The sequence below is a fragment of the Vulpes lagopus genome, chromosome 4 (genome assembly GCF_018345385.1).
Source record: "Vulpes lagopus strain Blue_001 chromosome 4, ASM1834538v1, whole genome shotgun sequence".
Lineage (NCBI taxonomy): Eukaryota > Metazoa > Chordata > Mammalia > Carnivora > Canidae > Vulpes > Vulpes lagopus.
The window spans coordinates 149,439,197-149,455,671 of record NC_054827.1 but is presented as its reverse complement, the minus strand read 5'-3'; the positions used below and the strand labels follow the sequence as shown (position 1 = coordinate 149,455,671).

The 16,475-nt window shown below is 36.4% G+C and overlaps 1 protein-coding gene across 6 annotated transcripts in view; it reads left to right on the top strand.

Annotated features, from left to right (window-relative positions):
• SLIT2 (slit guidance ligand 2) overlaps nt 1-16,475 on the top strand; it is a 348,732-nt gene that overhangs the window by 207,511 nt on the left and 124,746 nt on the right. For all 6 annotated transcript variants that reach the window (XM_041751158.1, XM_041751156.1, XM_041751157.1 and 3 more), the window contains exons 5-6: nt 1,371-1,442; nt 13,645-13,716. In XM_041751158.1, coding sequence (XP_041607092.1) covers nt 1,371-1,442; nt 13,645-13,716 — 144 coding nt within the window. The remainder of the gene's footprint in view (nt 1-1,370; nt 1,443-13,644; nt 13,717-16,475) is intronic.

Sequence of the window (16,475 nt, the reverse complement as noted above, 5' to 3'; positions counted from 1 at the left end):
AAAATATGTGTTTTGCTTTTTTTTTTCTCTCTCTCTAAAGACCTCTCCTCCTTAAATAGACTAGCATTTATTTCTTTACAAATTGCTTAGCACACATTTTTTTATTTGCACATTGCAGATATTGAGATATGAATGCAAATCTCAGTTGTTTAAAACTTGGTGCTAATGAGGTCAAGACCACACACTAAATCTCTCTATCTGCCAATGATCTCTATTGCGTGGCCTTAAGTATGAGAACAACAAGCTCTGGTCATAAGCGTTAGGGGAGAGGATGTGGATGAGTCCGTCCAACATGCCTCTACAGATTGGAAAATGGCTCTGTTTTCATCAGCTCTGCACCCGTGGTTAGTAGCTTCATCTTTCTTAATGAGTATTAGCTATCTTGGATTTTTAAAGATAATTTTAGCACCATCATTGTTTACTTCAATAATGTATTTATTTGATATCTCATCTGCTGTGTGGTAGTGTGACTTAAAATTAGATGAGCATTTTCTGCCTTTAGTGACATTTCCTGCATGTATATTTATATCCTGCTTGTTAAGGCTAATACTATGTGAGCTCATAGAATTGCATCTGAACTCCGAGGGGAAGAAAATAATGATCCATTTCATGAGATGAGTGATTTTTTTACAAACTTCTCATTTCAACTGAAAGTGTTCCCCCCTTGATTAAAATGTATTTCCCAATTAAATTAAAATGCAAATATAGACTGTCTGTGTTTATGGTTTTAAATAGAATTATTTAAAGAAGGTTTTAAATCAACCTGCTGTTAATATTTCATGCGGGAACTGTTGGTTTTATTGTTGGGCCAATATTGCCATGTTCCATTTTCAAGATTGCTTAAAGCGCTGTGAAAGCTTAATCATATTGCCCAGGTTTTATCAGCTTTTGGCCACTTTTCGCTAGAATGTTAAAAATGGACTTCTTTCCTATATACTTTGTAAGTTATGCCAGTGATGTTGGAGTAATATCAAGTACTAAAACTTAAGAACCTCTTGAAGCGGAGTCGTGAACAATTTACTGTTTGTTTTTAAAGAAATAGTTTATTACACAGAATTAGATCAACTCAAATTTAAGAGAATCATATTTTATAATTTATTATGAAATTAAAGATCTGGAAATGTACTTTAAGAAACCATTTGGCTCAGCCTTTCAATCTATATTATAAATATAAATTATCTGTATTAGAAATTACATCTAAAGATAGGGATTTAAAAAAAATAAAGATAGGGAATTTAATTATGATCCTGGTAGGATTCGTTTCAGCTTTTTTTTTCAAAGATGTTCTATCATTTGTCAAACATATTAATTAAAATAGTTTTTAAACAATATTTTATGACTTGACCTTTTTTCTTTTTTCTCACTTTTAGTGATCTCAGTGAAAACCAAATTCAGGCAATTCCAAGGAAGGCTTTCCGTGGGGCAGTTGACATTAAAAATTTGTAAGTATTTTTTTTTCTAATCTATACTATTGTTTTCAAGTTATTTATTTTCAAAGTTAAATTTATATTGAATAATGTGTCAGAATAAAAAGTGAAAGGCCTATTTATCTTTAGGCTTGCTTAGGAGAGCTTGTAACAATAAGTTTTAAATTGTTTTCACATGGTATCTGGAGATATTCTCATGTAAAAGATGTCTTGCATCTGAAGTTGTTACCAAATTCATTCTTCAAACTTTGTTTTTAATCTTGTGAAATCTCAAGAAATGATTTGATTAAAAGGTATTCACATTGTACTTTTTTATTGTTCCTGTCAGCATACGTCAGTAAACTCCTTTTTCTGTTGTTATCGGTGTTTATTGAAAATGCAGAATATAAACTATTTTTTTTTCTGGAAAGAGTAGATAACATTTTCTTGTTAGAGATGCCTGGAGCTATAGCTTTTTTTTTTTTTTTAAATCACGCTTAGATCGCTGTTTTCATTACATGCCAAAAGTATGAGAATGAGAAAATTATGTTTTCCCTTTGTGTGAATATTTTTCTTACGTATCTTCCCCTCATATCTTTATGAAAGAATATGTGTATAGCCCTCTCTAGAAGGAAAAAAAAAAAGCACCAAGTAAAAGGAAACTGTGCTTCTAAATTTTTCCTTTATAAATCTAGTGTCTTGTGTAGAAGTGGTTTTTTTGCAAGTGCCTATAGCTTTGAGGATACATATCAGATTTAAGATTTCAGTGACAATCCTAATTTTGTCAATGTTTATCTTTATAAATTCTAAAATACTGCATAAGCCTTTGAAAATGTTTGTTTTTGATTGACTGCAAATGCTAGGACATAAAGTGTTGTGCTCAGCTTTGACATTAGTTTGGAATGTGGGGGGGGTGGGGTGCGGAAAGCCCTGTGTGCTGAGATTAACTATCAGGAATTCAATATTTCTTAGCTAGTGATAAACAGCGCAGGCACTTTTCAAGAATTAACTTATATTCAGCATTCTCCATGGTGGGATACAACACTATTTTTCCAGTAGGGAAAGGGAGACAGATGTTTCCTGTCATCAAAGAGGTTGACTGTTCATAGAGCTACAAGTTTTGGTCTCTGCATCTTCCCCTCAGTGTAAGTGATTTTTGTGTTAAATGTACACTTTCTGAATGTACAGGTAAAGAAAGAGAAATATAGACATCTAGATATAAGTGTGTTAAAATTCTGGCCCTAGGTTTTCATGAATATTTACATGTGAAGAGGATTTTATTTGCTTTCTTTTTATCTTCTCTTGCTACAGCTTGAGGAAGTCTTCAGGTAGATTTGAGACATAAGGTGTTAAAAACTACTTTGGATACTATGTCTGGTTAGAACCATATAAAGATCCTAATACAGCCCCAACTTCAGTCGCCTGTATGTTACCTAAAAGGATAGTCTTGGCTACAGTTGACCAACCTCTGGGAATGCCATTTGCAATCTTACAATAGTATTATCTCTAAATCCTTAAAACAGGTGGCTTTTAATCTTCTTAGTAAAGATATTCAGGGAATCCACATCTATAAGTAACCCATCTTCCATATTTAGGGATACAATTGGGAATGGGATACCAGTCATGATGGGATTCCTCTTTATGTCCTCTTCATTTATCCTTAAAGATTGTAATTTTAGAAATTTAGAGGTAAAAAGAAAAATGAGATGCTAGCCACTTTGTTATGAAGAAGGCAATATTGATTTCACAGTTTGAAAATCTTTTTTTCCCCCACATGCATAATTTTCCCTCCTAATTTAAAGTCAGTTAATATGTATACGGTGGGATGAGTTTAGGACTGGAGTCTTGGAATCTTGCTACTTATTGGATTTGTAGACATGACAAGTCCATGAAGTCCATTGAGTCTTAGTTTTGCTTCTGTAAAATGAATATAATTGCTTGGGTTTGATGTGGTTCTTCAGGAAAGAAGATAAATGAAAGGCCTTTTGGTAAAATGCTATGAAACGGAGGGTATTATTTCATTCTCTATGTATGCACTAATCAACTGCTAGAAGTTAACTCTTGAAAAAGGTGTTGTAAAAAGATCAGAAAGTATAACATAAAGTAATTCGCAATACTGGTCATGGTTAGGATAGATCCATGTGTGAGGGATGCCCGGGTGGCTCAGCGGCTGAGCGTCTGCCTTCAGCCCCGGGATCTGGGATCGAGTCCCAAATCGGGCTCCCTGCATGGAGCCTGCTTCTCCCTCTGCCTGTCTCTGTCTCTCTTTCTCTCTCTCTCTCTATCGAATAAATAAATAATTTTTAAATGATAGATCTGAGTGTACTATGGGTCAGTTAGACATGGGGCTAATAAAAAGGAAAAGCAAATATAGCAGAAAGCACTAAATATACACCAGACCCTGATTTATAAACAAGATATTATGTGCTCTCGGTGCACAGGAAAGAAAGAGATAAAAAATACTGCCTGAGGTCTTCAGGGGGGAATCTGTAGGAAAGAATTCCTGAAAGAGAATCTAAAGGAATCTTCAAGGATGTTGGTTCCTGTTATGTTTTGCTGAGTCGCAACGGACAAGGGTAGACTGAAGTTAGAATCTATCAAAGAAGCCGGGCAAAGAGAGAATTAATTCCTACTCCTCTCACTGCCTTCCATGTGACAGTGTCAAAGACCGTTAGAGCAACATTGAAATACCACAGTGTGTTTAGATTTTTTGTTGTTGTTGTTAATTAATTAGGCTCATAGCTACAGTTTTACAGAATTTTACAGCTAAAAGGCATGTTTCTGTAATTAAAACATAGTGCAAAAGACATTGTTAAAAAATTAGCAGTTTCATGGGGCTTTGAATGAAGACCAGTTTTATCATTAAAAGTCAAGGAAGATGCCTGGTAAAATATGTTAAAACTGAGGGTAAATTCTAATTCGTATTGTTATTAAAGGTAACCATCAGTCACCAAGTAATAACTCGGTAAGAGCCCATAAATATTAATATTAACATTATTACTATTCAGCGTGGGAAGGAGAGGTGCAGTACTTTGTCCTATTTATCGTTCCGCTGCATGCATTTACAATGTGGATAATCCTGCATGGTGGATGGCTACTGTTCCAACTCATTCAGAGAATAAAAGAGGAAAAAAAAAAAAAAAGCCAGACAGAAGAAATATGTTCTTTAGCCGCATTACGGCGATATGACGATATTTTGTATAGAGCTGTCTAAATGCCCCGTCTGATGCACTGTAACAGGTTTATTGGATTTACCACATTCAGGCCTCATTCAGAGCAAATTCCAGTTATCAGAAGATTTCCACTGGAAGCACTTACCCTAATCTTGTGGATTGGGTAAATATGCTCAAGGCAGCATCTTGACAATATGAAACTGATGCTGTGAAAATTTTGCAAATTAGCAGATCCTATTCCTCTTCCACCAGGCAAACCACACGGAAACTATTCTAGGCAGATGGACATTTATCTTGCTCTTAAACATCTCCGGGGAGGAATTCCCATAACTTTTTTGCTCATTGCTATTAATTTCTTAACTGGATAAAACCCTATCTTATTTTGTTATCTAATTTTCTCCAGCTGCAACTTAAACCATGTTCTTTTTCCTGACATTTTAGATGGTGAGATCTGAGAACAAGATCATATTAAAATACCAACTAAATTATAATGTTTGTAATAGTCTCTGGCAGCACTTTTCCATAGTATTTACATCTGTTTTTAAATTCCCCAATCAAGTATGAATTAAAGTTTTGATACCATATTATTACCAACTGATACTTCACCAAAGTGACAATATCTATATGATTTTTCCTTATAAACTTTCTATATGTATTTTGTTTATTGAAACACTGATGCAGGAAAGCCTTGTTACCTCCTGATCAAATTTCGAAGGAAGACACGTTATATTATTTAAGCTATTTTGTTTATAAATATCTTTGAGGTATTTTCATCTAATGGATCAATTTAGGAGAATATTTAAATTAAGCCTTGCTTTATTGTCGAGACCCGTGAGCTCACTCTCTAAGCATACACCTTAGTGTATAAAAATTTTCCAGGTCTCATGTTGTTTTTTTAATGATAAAACATTCCTAGTTAGAGTTATCCCAAGATTTAAGCAAGAAACTGTACAGATATATGAACTTAAAAATTAAATTGATTGCTAGTTGCTATTCATATTACAGATATAGACTTTAACATGTTTTTAGTTTCATTAGTGAGCACGACACAAACACTTACAGCAGTTAAATTCCAACATGCATTATTTTGGGTATACTTGTAAAGTAAATCACACCTGCTTTTCTCTTCTTTCATTTTGCAGTACATCCTCAAAATGTACTCTGTGTTCCAGTCAAACTGTAATGTTTATTGCTTTAATAAATAAATACATGTATTTCTATTTGCTTGCATTATCCCACTTCCCTTAACCCTGTATCTGTTGAGTCATATCCACCTTTTCAAGGAAAACTGCCTCTTACTAAAAAAACAGGTTAGGGAAAATATTTATATTTTCCTTTTTTGAAAAAAAATTATTAAAATTCAATTTAGTTAACATATAGTGTATTCTTAGTTTTAGGGGTAGAATTCAGTGATTCATCAGTTGCATATTAACAGCCAGTGCTCATTGCATGAAATACCCTCCTTAACACCCATCACCCAGTTACCCCGTCCCCCACCCCAGCCCCTCCAACAGTCCTCAGTTTGTTTCCTATAATTAAGAGTCTCTTGGAGTTTGCCTCCCTCTCTGATTTCATCTTATTTTATTTTTCCTTTTTTAACACATTAATTTTTTAAAGATTTTTTAAATTTATTTATGATAGAGAGAGAGGCTGAGACACAGGCAGAGGGAGAAGCAGGCTCCATGCACTGGGAGCCCGACGTGGGACTCGATCCCGGGTCTCCAGGATTGTGCCCTGGGCCAAAGGCAGGCGCCAAACCGCTGCGCCACCCAGGGATCCCTTCAATTTATTTTATTGATGGATTCATTAAAACCCATGGATGGAATATCTGGCATTCTAGAGTAGGGACACAGAATTTTTATTTTTTACATTTCTCTAGTTTTAAATACCTCTCCACTGGATACTTCATAACAATAAGGGGACCAGTGTTGCTCACATATTATAGAATCCATCTGTAACAATTAGAAGAGTGTATTATGTATTTTTTAAATATAAGTATATATCTATATATTTTGCCATGTAAATGCAAGACTTATTTTAGCTCCATCTGATAAGTTGTCCTATTTGGAACATATCTGCTATAATCAGCTGGTTTTCAGGTTATTGAATATCAGCTCATAATATTTCTTACCATACTTACATACTTGGTATATTATCATAAAAATAAAATTCACCGACATCAAACTTAAATTGTATCTTACTTAAATTGTATTTTAGTTTCCCCGTCTCCTTTTTTGGCGTGTTTTCAGTAAACCTGAGGCTGAAGAGACTTGATGGGGGGTTGGGGGGAGGTGGTTTGTCACTCAGGGGGTCAGCTCTCTCCTGTGTGTTAGAGTAAATGCCAGAGGTCCTCAGTGGGATGTAGAACCTCCTGGACAATCCTCTTCATCGAGGTAGATAGCAAGTGAACTGACGTTTCATTTCAGTGGACGGAGCTCCTCTTCACGCCCAGAATGTTGTCTGTCGACAGTAGGGCTAAGGAACCAAGGAGCTCTGGGCTCTCCGCAGAGGCCGGCGGCACCTCGGGAACTGTCCATGGTCCTGTAACCTTCTGGTTTGTGCTGCCTGTATGACAGGCCATCAGAATTGTCATAATCCCCAACAACTCTGATCAAGGTTGCTGCCAACGACCTCTCCAGCCGTTCATTTTGCTCTGTCGGCGGGGTGCCTTGGCATTTTTCTTCAATGATGCCATTCTCTTACGTGAAAATGAATCGCTTTGACGCATCTTTATAAACTCTTTCCAAAACACAAGACCATCTGCAGTCAGATGCTCTAACTGAGCTCTAAACACAACACTATCTGATTGAGTGATTGGGAATCCAATTCCAATATGGATAAAATAAGAATTGGTGTGATCTTCCCATGGCCACCATATTGTCCGTTTTCTTGCTTCCCCTCCCTAGTCCGGGGCAGGCACACTTCACTCCCTCTGAACTATTACTGTGCTCTACTAATTGAATTTTGATCTCCAGTCTATAGTCTCATTAGATAATTTTAACATTGCAGACAGATCTGTTTTTATAAAGCATTGTTTTTTTGTTTTGTCTTGTTTTTATCCCCAGCTCTCCTGGGTTTGGAATCATTCAGCTTTTTAAAAACAACAACAATGACAACACTGTCTTGGCACTATGGCAGAGCCTTGGGGATAGCGCAGAATAGTGTCATGGTTTTATAGGTTCTGAAAAATATAGACTCTTTCCTGAGAAAACAGTGGCTTTTATTGGATAGCAAACTCTCTTTAGATTTTCTGACTAGTCCTAACTTTCTGACAGCCACTCAGGCTCCCAGCCCCCTCTCCCAGTGAATCTGCACACAAGCCCTTTGCTCAAGCCATAAATAATGACCTCTCCCTTACAGATATTCACTGTGAACATTGTAGAACCTCTGCTCACAACGTTCTTGATTGGGTCTTTTTCCTCCATAGGGAATATCCACTTTTATTTTCTGTCTTTTTGGGTACTACCTGTTTTTTTAAGGTTCAGGTTTTTTTTTTTTCTTCCTCACACAAGACTACTTCAGCCTAGAATAATTGGTTACTTCCCTGACATTCAATAGCACTCTTTATGTGCTGACTTCTTTGAAATTTGGCCATCAAAGATTTTTTTTAAGATTTTATTTATTCATGAGAGACACACAGAGAGAGAGAGAGAGAGAGGCAGAGACACAGGCAGAGGAAGAAGCAGGCTCCTTGCAGGGAGCCCGATGTGGGACTCGATCCTGGGACTTCAGGATCATGCCCTGGGCCGAAGGCAGGCACCAAACCACTGAGCCACCCAGGGATCCCCCACCAGAGATTTAGCTGAAACTTTCATTTGCAGGATGAACAGCCCCTAAATTCCCAAGCTATGGAGTGGAGGCTTCAGTAACACACAAATTTAAATTTGAATCAAGATTTCACTACATATATACTACCTACTTTGAATAAGTTATTAAACTTCGGTGAGCTGCAGAGTCTCCTCTGCAAAATCAGAATGATGATAACATTTACCTTTTCAAGTTATTGTGAGAAATAATGAGATAGCACATCTACGGACCCTGTCATTTGCTATGCATTCAATATATGTAAGCAACTGTTATCGTCAGCTTCAGTTTCTACCATCTTTGATTAGTTTATAAGAGCTTCTAGAACGTGAAGGGCTGCTTAGTTGTTCCTCCATTTTCTGACAAGCTCTCTTAGAGCTTACCTTTTGCAAGTGGATATGACTTTATACTATAGATACTATAGATACCATACTATACTATACTTTTATAGTATAGATTATTCCAATAAAAACTGAGATTCTTTATTTCTATCCAAAAAAAAAAAAAAAAAACCCTACAAGTTTGCTTGAAAGATTGCAAAAGAACTAAATTCTAAATAAATCATTTTTCATTCATCAGGATAGTTGTTACTTTGGTTATTTTATTCACTAATATCTGAGTTAGCACTGATGTGCTTTGATGCTGAGATTACATGACATGGTTGCTGAAACTTTGGCCTAGGATGTTCATTATATAGGTCAATTTATATTATCCTTATGTTCTCTATACATTATAATTTAAATCTTGTACTGCTTCTTAGAGTCATAGGCATAAGATTTGCATATTTAGGCACTCCTGTTGACTTGAATTTTATACACACGAGGGAAGAAATAGAACAGAGCATTCCTGTATCCTTAACAACGTTTTTTTTTTTTTTCTTTCCCGTTTGATTTACATGGTTTATCAGGTTTCTTTCCAAGTGGCAAAATGTTGTTACTCCCTCCTATTGATCCTAATCACTTTGATATATTATTTTAAGTCAACTAAACTTTTGGAATTTGCCATTTACAGTAATATGAATATGAACTAAACTTCTATTTCTAGTACCTAAAACTCCCTGGAGAACCAGTGCATTGTTATAATACTTTTGTTGAAATACTCAGAGACTCTCTCTGGCTTTAAAGTTATTTTTAAGATTTTATTTATTTGTTTGTTTGTTTGAGAGGGAGAGAGACAGAGAGAGCACAAGTGGGAAGAGAGGTAGAGAAGAAGGAAGAGGAAGAAGAGGAGAATCTGAGCTCAGACCCCAATGCTGGGTCGATCTCATGACCCTGAGAGTATGACCTGAACCTAAACCAAGAGTCGGACACTTAACTGACTGAGCCACCCAGGTCCACCTGCCTTTAAATTTATTAAAGACTTTTTATGTGCAGTATTGTTTCAAAATTAAGTAAATTTTGTGGTGTTCTAATTCTTACAAAAAGAAAATCAGTAATAAAATCTTATTACTTGGATGCTGCCAGTGAAACATGAGTTTTCTATGGGTAAGGACAAAACTAAAATTAATACAGGGAGATGAGTTTTACATATGTAATTCAAACACAGTATGCATCCAAGTTTTAATAACCCAAAACAGGAAATCCCTGAAAAAAAAATGTAAAAAGTAACAAAATGCCACTGGTTATATTTCAAGATGCCACGTAAGCAAATGTTCAACCTTCTGTCATTTAATATGCCTGTTTCTAAAATTCATAGCAGCATTATATATTTTTTTCATACCTAGAATTAATCAGAATCTGAAACTAGGCTATGTCATGTTTTGTGGTAAGAACATCAGATCAGCTTTAGGAACTTCATGAGTGCGAGGCACAGGGTAACACCTCTTGATAAAGAGATGCTGTGTTATCAAAGACGACATTCACCAGTACTAGGAAAAATTAAGCAAGCAGCCTGGTGTTACTCTAGAATAGAAGAGAAGTAGTGACAGTATGCAAGAGAAGCATAGAGTGTTAATGCCGAAGACACTTTGAAGGTTCCTGTTCTTTTCAGCATCGTCATTTTCATGAAATTGAAGATAAAGCCCTTGCTTCAGAACGCACCCTTGCCAACTAGGACATGAGGGGTCAGATAGAGATGGAATTTGAAATTCGAACAGAAACAGAGGAGATTTCAGGGAGGAAATCGGGAGAGAAGCCACACACACGTCTGTGCTAGGATAGATCCGCTGAAGGTCCGAAAGAAATCACGAATGATACCATCTATGCCATTCTTTCTCTCCAGAAAATACGAAAAGTGCTAGCCTGCTTTCCCGTGGGATGTGACCCCGGTGCCAGGACAGGATCCTAAAGCTGTCCCTAATGTATCTAAATGCCCTTATTATCCAAAGATCAACAAATTGATCCTATATTTGGCTGAATAATTGTAATACTGTTTTTTGGAGAATTGAAAAAAAAAACAAAAACAACTCTCCTCTTACTAATGCCTTAATTCAGAATAATTTCATTGCACGATTGGAAATCACATCGAAACAAAATCGGCCTGTCACTAAATGCATGGCTGCGAACAGATCCCTTCCTTTTACAGAAAGCAGAAGTGCCGGGCTTTGAAAGGTGGGAGAGAAGAAAGTGAACTGGAGGATCCCTGAAAGAAAGCGTGCTCTTGCATGGCTTTGACACTCTTTATCTCGAGCCATATACAAACCAGTGGAAGTTCGTGCAGAGAGGTTTTCTCAGGAGCAGTCAAAGCAGGCACAAGTTTGCGTTGACATTCCTTTCGATAGAACGAAATCTAGCAGTCGATGAAAAAATCATTCGTGTTGATTGGCCTTTCGTACGAATAACGTTTTCATGCGGTACCTTCGTGCTCAGAAGGTGCATGGCCTGAGACATGACGGCATTCAGAAAACTTCCAAGGACAACTCCGGTCCCACGAGAGCCGAATATTCTTAATACTTTGGGACGAAGAAGGACTTAGGTTTCTGCTAAGAATCAGAAGAAGCGTGTCACCATGAGCCATGTTGCACAGGGGTGAAAGCAACAAAGTTTTCAGCAGCGTCTCAACTTCTGGTGGTATAGGGGGAATAATCTGCTTTTCAGTCCCTGTAGAACAAGATTTGCTTGAGTGCTTTCTGGCATGCAAGGGCTTCCCCTTTGTGTATAGTATGCATGATTTAAAAGAAGCAGTGTCAGCACTGATTTATACATTGACAGCTAAGGATAATAAGATATGGGCAAACATACAGCTCACCCTTTTACAGATTAACCTGCAGACTGCATTAGGCAAATTTGATAGCATTAAAAGATTTTGCCAATTTGTCTGGAAACAATTTCTCTTTTGTAGTGTGTCAAGGGTAACACTTCATGCCATTGTACTAATTTAAATGGCTTTGATAAATTGTTCAAGAGGTTAGAGAATAGTGGTGTAGATATATATTTAGCACTTTAAAATAAAAAGGCTGTTAACTTAATTGTTAAATGAATTTAATCTGTAAAAATCAAAAGTGCTCGAGAATGAAAGTGTTTTCTTGGAACTGCAGCAGCCATATTACATCATGAAATTTTAAAAGTCTTCTTAGAAAATAAAATTATCCTTCTGCATTACTTCCTAATAAGTAGAAATGCTTTCAGCTATTACAGGACCATGGAAGGTACCTATTATTTGGGGAAAGCCTTAGTTTATAAAAGCAATAAAATGGTATCTTCTCCAGAGTTGGCCTTTTTTTTTTATGTTGCGTGTCCTAGATTGTACCATTTGCATGATCAAGGTAGTCTCGTGTCCCCTGGAGACCTTCTTAAAAATGAGATGTATATTTCATGAGACATTCTCTATGTACATAATTTCTAAAGTAAGGAATTTGAAAAGGCCCCTCTGAAAGTCACTGGATTAAATCATTGCACCTTTATTCAGTAGCCCTGTGAGAGAAACAGCTATTGTACGAGAATGTTTAAACAATTCTTTAAGAACCCACCTCAAATATGAATCAGCCCTTCTGCTGAGTCCCGCACTTGAAAGGAGGACGAGATCCATTTGTATTATGATCATAGTCTTAGCCCGGCACATCTGCATTCCCTCCCAGTGCGCGGAGAACCGACAACTCACCTGACCATTTCATCAAACGTTTTGTTTCTGTCTCAAGTGAAGCATTAAAATACTGTTTCTTTACTGGAATAATGATATCGCTAAGCATCGAGCTGCTAGATTTAAACAAGCACCGTTTATTTGTTAAAAAGAAATCTAAAAGGACGTAAAGATAGGGCAGGTAGGGCTTAGTACTTAGCTGTTCGTTTCAAATAAATGCCTTAGCTTGGATGAAGGAGATTTTAATTCCCAAAGCGCAAGTGGCAGGAGAAAGCTGACTTAACCAAGTTTGGAGTGACTTTATTTTTTTCGTCTTTGAATGATAAACAAATGAGTGCTCAAACTACAAGAGAAGGTTCGTGTGTTTGCCTTCTGTATTATTTAGAAGGAACTGATAAGGCTTTAAACTTTTTACCGTAGATGCGTGTGGTGTTTTAATGACATTGCTGCAGTATTGTGTCCTTAGTGTTGTCAGCTAAAATCAGCATCTTTGAGAAAAGAAAAAAAAAATTGTTAATTTCTTAACACTTTATAAACTTATTTTCCGGAAATGTGCGGAGCTCCTTAAACGGAAGAGTGTGCCATATTTACAGTGCAGATAATTTGCACGTAATGACAAACGGTGCGAGTCACGGAAATAGTGAAGCTTAATGTAGACAACGGCTCGCTTTCTAAAGTGCGTTCCTGGTTGGGAATAGCAGGGACATATGTGGGGCCTCATTTCTCTTGCGATTGGGAGTTCTCGAAGGAAAACTGCTTTTAAAAGAAGAAAACCTAAAAGTAGCGTCGCTCTTTCTTGCCAAGGATAGTGAAATTAACATGCAGCTGGGCTTCTCTGATAAATGGATCCTGTTAGGTCACTGAGGGGGTGCATGTGACATTAAGTGATTTACAGTCCTTTACCTTAATGAAATTGTTTCAGCAAGATGACGCTGAAAGCTCTTAATGGATAGCTTTTCTTGATGTAATGAAATTGCATTCCTATGGCATTTAATATAAGGTGCAGTTATTATTTACTGGAGCTTTCCAAGGGCTGCTCTGTGCACAGACAGTTCAGAACAAAAAGAGATTTCAGTAGCGGCATCGGGGCCAGAATGGCTTGTGACATTCTTAAGCAGATGAGAGCGTTTGTGGAGAGCATTTCAGTTAGCACAGCGGGGCTTCCTAGACCCTTCAGGAGACTCCCTTCACCCAACCCCGCTAGTCTTCGGCCTTTTACGTATATTCTTCTAATCTATTTACAGGCAACTGGATTACAACCAGATCAGCTGTATTGAAGATGGGGCATTTAGAGCTCTGCGGGACCTGGAAGTGCTGTAAGTACTGCTTGTCTCTCCTACTCTTGCGAATGAGAGCTTTGTGTCTGGGGAGTGCTAATGTGGGAGCTTCGCAGCCAGCTCCAAACCTTGTGTCAAAATGGTCTCTGATAAAAAGTACCGTAAATGACTCCTGGGGAAGACACAGAAGAGTTGAAATGTGTGTGCACACCACCGTCAGTCTCCTGCCTGTATGGTTAGGTAAAAATGTCTGTACAAGGAGGACATGCAGATGCTCGCAATACTGTCCTTTAAGTGTTTCTCCTTAGAGCAAAATATTCGCAGTTGCAGGATTTGTGAGAATTCCTGGAATTGCCAAATATTAAGATAAAATCAGTCGGGAAAGTGACAACAGAAATCAAACCTCTTAGTCGCTGGTAAGTTGGAAGATTTTGTAGTTGCCATGCAATGGAAAGATGCCTTCTCATCTCAAGATGTCATTTTTAACCAGATAACATCATTTTTTGAAAGGTGATTTTGAGATCTGCTCTCTAATTTTAATAAGCTGCCCATCGGGTCCATTTTAAAGTCTTCACTACTGACTTAGTAAAGCACAGCACGGAGATCTGAATTATGATTGGCATCCTCTCCCTTTCCTTGCTGGCTGACAAAATGGGTTAGAGGCAACCAAGTAATCTCTATAGACCTTTGACTTGCTAAAATGATTTTAATGAAATCATTGCGCTGAAAAAAATAATCTTAATGCAAAGTAGAGTTACTAAAGTGGTTGAAGTCGCCAGTACATTTCTAGAACTTTTTTTTCCCAGACAGAGATTCACAAGTCTAGCTTTTAAAATAGATTTGCAGATTTCTCCCCCAAATAAAATATTTTTTCTCTGCTACAATTCATCCCTGACTAAATTTATTCAGAAATCCAAAATGGAATTAAATAGGAAAAGGTTTTGAATTTTTAAACCATGTGGTAAAAGTTATCTAAGAATCATGAAATCCTCTCGAAAAAAAAAAAAAATAAAGATCCCATTACTTTATAAATTGAGGAACAGAATGTAATTCTGAAAAAAAAAAGTTTGATGTTTCAACAAAATGGTTTATTTTAGCAACATTTTCTGTATGATTTTGATTTTAACTGCAAGTAAATGCATAGACTTTCCAGCTGCATCATGTGTAAAGTTACTGATTGTGTTTAAGGACTTAACACAAGTATTAGTTGATTGAGATAAACTGTCATAAGAATATATACTGTCCCCATAGAAGTCACCTTTATTTCTGTTGATAACCGTCTTTTTCTGTAGGAAAAACAAAATGCTTGTCATAGTTATAGAGCCACTTTTTATTTATGTTCCAGACCCATTAATATACAAAGCTCACTGCTGCTGTTTCCAAGTCAGAATAACGAGGATACAACTATGATTTCATGATAGTAGTCTGATGTCAAAACCATGGTCAATCTCATAAACTTGGTATATGAAGAGATTGCCATAAGGTCTTATTTCATTGAATGTTGCTGATCAAGCAAAAAATGTGTTACTAAGTCAATGCTTCTAACTGACACCAAAAATTTTATGGAAAATTTGATGACTATTTTGGATGGATTAAAATCCCATAAAGTACTTTGTTATTAATTAAAAGAGCTTATTTATTAGATATAAAATAATTCACATACCCAATATGTTAAGTATATACTGAGCATATGTACGTGTGCATAAATATATATATATAATAGGGAAAAAAAAGATACACGTACATAACACCTGCTCTGTGCCAAGCGCTGTGCTGGGCATTGAGAACACTTTACCCGCAAACGCAATAACTATTCATTTGGTTCATTTGCTTATTTATTATAAAGTAATATCACTGTATTTAGAAGAGTAAGTTCATTAAAATGCAGTCACCTCATCCATTGTTTGTCATGTTGGCAAAATATCTAAAAGGTGACTTTAGCAAGACCTGCTAACTTGAAACACCCCAAAGAGTGAAAGATGTCATCTGCATCATGGAGTTAAAATCAAAATTCAGTGTTGGGAATTCCTTTGAGGACCTTTACATCTAGGTTTCGAAGAGATATATGATGGTCAGGGTTTGCTAAAAAAGAAATAATTAAAATTAGTATGTGATACAAGAAAATGTGAATTTTTTGAAGTGACTTAAAACGTTTATATTAAAATCTGATAAAGTCAAGCAGACATGCTTTTAATACGTGTTAATGTTTAAAATCCTCGTAGTTCATTCAGCCTTTAGAGAAATTAATTGAAGAAAAATTTAAGACTAATTGGATAAAGTACTCAAAAGATTGGAATTTTTCAATCCTGAAATCTCCTGTCAAGTAAATCAGAAGTTCTTCAATTGTTAACATTCAGTTGGGGGGCTTTTTTTATAGAAGGTTCTAGAAAGAAAGTTGTCTATTTTGCTTATTTTTACCATGTGTGACTCTTCACAGTGTATCTTCTTATGTAGGAGTAATGAAGGATTAATTAATTTAGAAATCACCTTAAACTTCAGAGTCCCAGTGTGTTAGTTTTTTTTTTTTTAATTCTAGTTCCATGAGCCATTTGTGAATGTATGATTATACTGAGGCACAACAGGGAGAAGATGGAAGTACTCATCCTGGGCCACTGATGAAAATTTGTTGAATTAAGATACATATTAGGGTTAAGAGAGTAACCAAAGTTTCAGAAGGAAAAGTCCAGGTAAATGAAATCAAGGGGAGCCAGTTCATCACTTGTATGTTCATGCCAACCTAGACTTCTGATTCACATGATTCAGAAATGTCTATTTAAAAATTTTAAAAAAGTTTATTT